At 34.0% G+C, this 7456-nt stretch overlaps 1 protein-coding gene across 1 annotated transcript; it reads left to right on the plus strand.

Moving 5' to 3' along the window:
* Nucleotides 1-4639: 4639 nt before the first annotated feature.
* Nucleotides 4640-6069, plus strand: LOC124200288. The gene is made up of 3 exons (XM_046596462.1): nt 4640-4774; nt 4843-5574; nt 5760-6069. The coding sequence occupies exons 2-3, from the start codon at nt 4889-4891 to the stop codon at nt 6043-6045; spliced, it is 972 nt and encodes a 323-aa protein (XP_046452418.1). The 5' UTR covers nt 4640-4774; nt 4843-4888; the 3' UTR covers nt 6046-6069.
* The last annotated feature ends 1387 nt before the right edge of the window (nt 6070-7456 follow it).

Raw genomic sequence — 7456 nt, forward strand, 5'->3', positions numbered from 1 at the left:
AGTAGTTCCTACTTTCTATAGGGCTGTTCGACATCTTTTTTAACATTTGTTTTCATCTGGCAACTGAGCCGTCGTTGGAACTTATCATCTGCCAGAGAGCCTCAGGCATTGAGCCCTGCCTTGTCTGACCCATCCGATCCGACCAATCGCCCATCTCACTCCCACCCCATCCAAAACCCACCCAGATAAAGCGAAGCTAACGTATTCATAAAACAGTATTTGCGAAATAAATTTTTGACAATCACCAAATTTTGGTGATTGACAACCCGAAATAAGTTGTTCACTTTTTAAAAGTGTGTGGTTTGCCAACCTTAGGACAATTTAGATAAATTTTTTGAAAAATGGAGGGACAAAGAATAACTCCCTGCTCCTTAACTTGATAGTTCTCTAGGTAGGCACCGTAAAAAATCACAAATATTTCGAGGTTAATCGCCTAAAAAATTTAAAAATGAGATCTGGGATAAAATCATACTCGAAAACTTTGTATCGTACATAAATATGAAATTTGTGTAGCTGTTACCCCTAAATTTTCCTGGTTTTTCGTACAGATTTTTTTCAATATTACCTACGTAAATTTTTCTTTAGCATACAACTAGGAAATAAATGAAATTAGACAGGATGGAAGACGATTCAAGTTTGTATTGAACGTAAGTTTACATAGCTCTTTATTGACTCAAAATGGTCTTGGTTTAAAAAATGTCAGTTCAACCAAACACTTATGTGCTTGGTTTATAATTTAACAGCACTAAAAATGATATTTAAAAAAGAAGTAAACCAAGACAATTCATTAAACAATCATCTTTTTAACCAAAGACCTCACTTTGCAGGAACAACAATGATTTTAAGACTTGCTTACTATAATCAATAGTTCTATATAAAATATAATAAGAACAAAATACGTTTAAAAATGCTTCGAATGGTTCATTTCGCAATGATGTGAAAGGAATCTTCAATTTGTATTATTAACAGGGAACGATTAACCGTCTCCTTTAATACCGAATCCAGGCTAACTGAATCCTTTAAAAATTATTACAAATTTTGAAAAACAAACGCGTAAAATAATCATTCTTCTTGATGATGATATAAAAAGTTAGAAGGAAAAGAGCCCTTTTTCTTCCTGACAGAAAAAGGGGTAAAACCTCCATTGCTGCCTAAACACAACTGTTTGGAAAGAGAAAAAAAAAACATGTTTTAATAGAAAAGAACTGAGTATTCAATTAACTCACCAAATGATTCTTACAGTTCATTTTCGGAATAAGATGCCATTTCAATAACCACAACTACATGTTACAAAATTGATTAGATTTTAGATCATATTATATAAAACAATCATTCATTTTCTTAGGCATCATTTCCTACCTCTCGTCTTAATTTCTTCACACTTGGACCATGATTGCCAATTGCTTTGTAACTTTTAATATCAAGTCGACAATACCCTTCATTATTAAGTTCTGCCAAAGGTAAAATTTGGCTTAAAATTTCCATTGCGTTCACATCTTCATCAGAATCTATTGAATTAAAATTATAACGAAAATATTTACTTTTAATAACTGTACTAACTACTAAGAATACCACTGGGAAAAATCAGAATATAATCCAGAATCCAACGGAGTAGTATTAACAAACTTAGATGTAATAGCCTTCATCAAATTGCCTACGAAGAAATCGTAAAATTTTTTTATCATAAATGATTTTCATCGAGTACATTTGTATACCTGAATTTGAGTATGCCCAAAAAGATCTTTTTCGTAAAATATTTATGTTCATGATGAGAGTTGAGTTGAGAATCTCACCAAATTCTTGTGTCGACTGTTAATCATGAATGAAAGGAAGAAGTGCCCCTTTAAAAGTTAGTTGTGGGGTTTTTTACCATTCCCCGATTTAAAAAACAAGTTAACTCTTTATTTTAGCCACTGGGAGAGACAGTGGGGTGACTGGCTCAGTTTTTTTCTCTTAGCTCCCATTCCCTTATTTTCCACCGTATTTATAGTCACCAAATCTTAAAAAAAGAGAATAATTCCTGCTTTAAATGGTGATTTTTTACATAGTTTTTCCATATCTAACAGACATCAATTTTGTCACATGAAAGTGAAGTCTAAAAAGTGACATCCATGTGACATCAGTATAATGAGTCGAGTTAAGAGGAAAAAATAAAATCTGTTTTCAATTTACAATTAACTACAATTAAAATGACGCAAAAAATCTGAAAATGAAGACTGTTGTAGAGCTTATGAAGCAGAGTTTTCCGCGTCTTCCTAGCTTGACCCATTCTATAGTTATCCCCCTTTAAAGTACCCTAATTTGCATATAGCTGAGGACGGACTACGGAGCGTTTCCCAAACATAGCGCTCGATTTTAAAGCTACCTTTTTGGGAACTTTTTGGGAACGACGATAAAAACGCCTTTTTCCATACGGTTTTCTCACGCGTTCCCAAACTTTAGGTAGGTACTGTACTTTTGTTCTGGTCGTTGTGGTAGTGGTGGTGGTATTCAAGCTCTTAAAAATAGTTTAACCTTTAATTGGTATATGCTTTTCTTTCAAATAGGTCAAAATATATCTAGGTTAGGAATTTTACGTTTAAAATATAGGAATAATTGATCCCGTTTCAGGAGTTGCTCAAACCGTTGGTATCTCTTGGCCCCTGTATTTCCTAAGGAAAAACCAGTTCAATGGCAGTTAAAACTCTAATTAAAAATAAGACCCATGTAATGCATTCCACGAACGGGAATAACCAGACAGATAAGTTAATTGTATGAGCTCATTGAAGACAGTCAAGTCCTCCGCCACAAATTGAGTTGTCAGGAACGCGGTGAAAATCAGATTTTTACATAAGATTCTCTCGTGTGATCCCAAACTTTTAGGTAGCTACTTTAAGTACTCTACCGCCCCTTTTTCTAGTCCCTGAGAGATTCATCTTAGTAAAGCTAGGGGGCTATTAGGCAGGTATTGGGCCCCAAACTTTTTTGTCTGTGCGGTTGGTAGGGTGATCTTGGGGGTACATCGTGCATTTCTAATTTCCCTTTTTGATAAAAGTTATTATCCGTTTGATTCAGCATGTTGAACTGCATGGATTAGGCTTATTTACTATGTTGTAATTTTTTTTGTAAAAAAATTATGGGCATTTTAATAAAAATCAAGGTGAGAGTTTTGAGCCCTGAAAAAAACCCTGTACATATAAGTCCTTCGCGTGCTGAAATCTAGCGGAAAGTTTAGTACGAATTGGGGGTTGACAAATAGTGGGATGCCACAGTCTAGTGAAATTTAGGAATTTAGCTGTAATGTGGCTGTGGGTTACACATGAAGATTACTTTAGTATTGCTAATACTTTAAGATTTATCATGAAAAGGTTTTTATTTGTAATCATACTGACTTATTCCATTGAACTGTTGCGACGAATGCAACATGAGAACGCGTGACAGTGCTACGCAGCAAAAGAAATTATAGAGAATGAGATGTGATTATTTTTATTAATAACTATTTCAATCGTCCAATTAATTGTTTGAGAAGACGAATACAAAATGAGAAAACGCGGGGCGGTGCTCCACGGTACCATTCACCATTGGGAGACATTTGCGTATGCCTATAGAGCAGGCCACCAAATCTCGAAGGCAGACACCCAATGGCCTTTTATAGAACTCGGTCTCGATTTCTTTTCAATAACCCACTGAGAAATTCTTTTTAAGTTTCCTTCTTGACACTTCTAGTATGAAGGAAACTACACTTGGCACTTGGCAGTGGTGGCAATCTAAATTATTCACTGGTTTTGCTCAGACACTTTTGATTTAATAGCCTAGTTATTGGTTCTGAGTTTTATATCTAGAACGAATAAGAAATGGTTTAGAGCACTAGATGAATACAGTGGAAAACCAATTTAAATTACCTTATAAGGTTTTTTGGAACCTCTTATTGAGTTTAAGAAGAGATGTTATCACTAATATGAAGCACAAGAACATTAACGTATAGACATCTTTATCAAAAACTGAACTGTTTTGTTTCCCATAGAACTTTTATTGCAGCTTTAAATATGTAATAACTACCAGGATTAAAATAAATTTTGTTTTTCAGTTGAACGTCTAATTATTATAAAAACTATAAATAAAAACACAATTACGCCCAAAAAGAAATAACAACAGCAACAAAAGTGACTTTGTTATGACAACATGCCCTACGGTGCCAGGCCAACTTGCCTCCAAAAAGGTGTCTTTGATTAAATTATTTTTTAAATTAGGCCTACTTCTACAATAGATACAATTAAGAAAAAAATTGCCCAAGAAAGAAAAATGAGTTTCCTTTCTTTAACATATTTTTATTAAATTTTAAATTATAAACGTAAGTCTATAACATAAAAATATAGCAAACAATGCCATACGATTTTGGAGTACGAAAATTCTTGCTATTCTCAATACTAAACCGAATGGACGATTTCAACTTTTTTTTTACGATGTTCAATTTTAAAAAGCGAAACTGGTAGTTTTTTAAAGAATGCCACTCATTGATTACATATCGTAAATAAAGAATTAACAACTTACTCAGTACCCTACTTGTCCCACTCTTCCCTAACCACGTCGAACGAACCTTCTTTGCAGTTACATATATACCACTAGATATAAGTACCACTTATTACCGTTTTTCTTGGCAATAAAATAGTCCATTCAACGATTTCCGTTTTCAGGAGTTTTAGTACTATCAACCGATACCATTTTTAATAGTGTTTTGTTTACTTTTTTCTGAACAAGTACACTTACAATATCTGAGGAGTATAAAGAATCGTGGGTAAATTAATTTGATTTACATCTTGATGTCTGATTGTGATCTTGATTTTTTTATAATTCTTTGCAAAGACTAACCCATGAGCCAAACTGGTGCGTATTGCAAATTCTAAGGCTTATGCTGTTGCATTTTGTAATGAACTGGAATCATCAATTACTGTTTCTTATTGTGACCATGTCGTTTCTTATCCTTTTATACCAAACTTTATTGCCAAAGTTATTCGACCACAGTGTCATAAAAAACTCAAGTTTGATCACCAAAGCAACTTTCTTAATTTCGACTGAAACTGAAAATGAAAAGGGTTCCGGTAACCATAGTGTGCCGAATGTCATTCACTATATCCGTTTGAACAAGAGAAGCTGGTCATTTGTCGAATACATTTGTTTGCTTTCAGCTTACGCCAATCAACAACCAGATTATATCTTTATCCATACTAACATCATCGGTGGTTTTAGAGGTAAATATTGGAAATGGATTCAACAGAAAATTGACTTAAATATGCGCTTGATCGTGTTGCCTGTCGAAATTCCCTCTGAGATATTCGGTAAGAAATTAAATCCAATATGGAAAATTCATCATGGCTCGGACATACTTCGTATTAAGATCCTCATGAAATATGGCGGAATTTACTTAGACAATGACGTTTATGTCGTTCAAAATCTTGACAAATATAGAAAATTTGAGATGACTCTTGGCTGGCCAAAGAATGAATCTTTAGGTAGCATGGTTCTCATAGCCAACAAGAATGCTCGGTTTCTGCATTTATGGCTAGAAAACTACCAAGATTATAACGCAAGCCTGTGGTAAATTAGTCTATACAATCTTTAAAAAATATATTATATTCTAAAGTCTAGGATATGTTTTCATTTATTTTACTATTTTCGCATTTTTAAGAATGTGAAATAATGAGAATAAAAAGAAACCCTATCTTAAATATTTTTTCCGTTTTTTTTTTACTTTATTTACTTATAAAATCGAAAAAATTTAGGTATTTTAATGCGGGTGATAATCCAACCCATAGGATCTTATTAAAAATGCCTCAACTGGTAAAACGGGAAGAAACTCGACTTGGGATTAATTTTATGATGAGGGAGCTGTTCCAGTCAAAAGATTATGCCTGGAAAGTTAAACTTGACACCATCCATCTTCTTATAAATCATCGTAGGTATCTTGATATGTTTTTCAAAGATTATAGATATTTTAACGAACATAACATATTACACTATCCATTTATTTTTGCTAAAATGGTGAAATATGTTATTGAAAGTGTGTAGCTTGAGATTATGAAGGTCAAAGGGGTGAGTGTAAGAAATGAATATACGGAAACGTACAATACACAGAATTATCACAGAAACACTGTTTTAAATGATTCCGAAATATGGACAATAATTCCATCCATAAATGGGAAAGACTAACCGAAAACTGGAAGCCATTCACAGCAGCGATAAAGTACTTAACTTAGATACTTAACCTGGAATTGTACTAAATTAATTTTCGTACTTAATTTTTTTTTTACTTAAGAACGATATAATTTTATATTTATTTTTTTAGTATGTGATAGTGGGGCGATCTACCGAACGGGTAGGTTGGCTCAATTCATTTTTTGATGGAATAGAACTGCAGTAAAATATTGAAAAAATTAGGAGATGAAAATATTAGTCAACCGACGAACGGTTGAGTATTGAAAAATAAAATATATTTGTCCTCTTGTAATTGGAACCTCCTACTCTGATTTTAGAATCAATTATAGGCTTTTCCGCACTGCTAAAAATGTTTATCTATGTCAGTAGGATTAGCAATTTACAAAAGAGGTAATCACTATTTGTTAGAGTAGGCAAAAAAGTCGTGGTATAACTCGTTGGTGGTACTGAAAAACTCACAAAACGGGTATCCTCTACAATAAACATGCATCTTATACAAAATCAGGTAGTGGTTACCTATTTCTTGCAATAAAAGACACCTGAAAATATTATCATTTTTTATAATTAATATTATATATTGTCGTGTGGTCATTGACCACTCTATGTGAGACGACTGGTATGTAGTCCAACCGGACATATTGTATGACTGTGCCGGCCTTGCCGGGTATACAAGCGTAGAGCATCGGACTAATCGGTGCTGTTCCCTGTCTGTCCGTGGCTGTCTTACAGTGATTGTAATTGAATGTAGCATTAGTAATACACCCCCTAAACCTGTACGTTACATGGTGGAGATGCAGGCGTCAGATTAAATCCGTTTTCTTCCATCGTATTGTAAATTGTTCGCAGTGTGTGCCTTAAATTACGGTGGTGCGAATCTGTTCCGGCCAATCTAAGATGTGACGGAGAAAACGGCGCCATGAGTACGATTCCTGGTAAAAATGGTGAGGAGAACGCAGCGTGGAATAAGTAAGAATTTTGGAGTAGGCCTAGTATTTTTTAGTTGTCGGTAAACGGTAGTGAGCAGCGGGAAGTACGACTTCAAGTTTTCCACTTCAAAATTTGTCGAAATTTCTAATGCCTATGGGGGCGACAGTGCAAGTGTGTAGTAAAAAGTACAAATTTTGAAGTGGAAAACTTTACGGTATAGGGAAGGGTTCTCTGAGTTGATTTTATTGTAAATCATTCTTTATATTCGTATAGAGTGAAAAATTGTGCTTCTTTTGGCACAAAGAATAAAATTTTAGCTTTACTTTTAGTATTTTTT

This window comes from Daphnia pulex, chromosome 8 (genome assembly GCF_021134715.1).
Source record: "Daphnia pulex isolate KAP4 chromosome 8, ASM2113471v1".
Taxonomy (NCBI): domain Eukaryota; kingdom Metazoa; phylum Arthropoda; class Branchiopoda; order Diplostraca; family Daphniidae; genus Daphnia; species Daphnia pulex.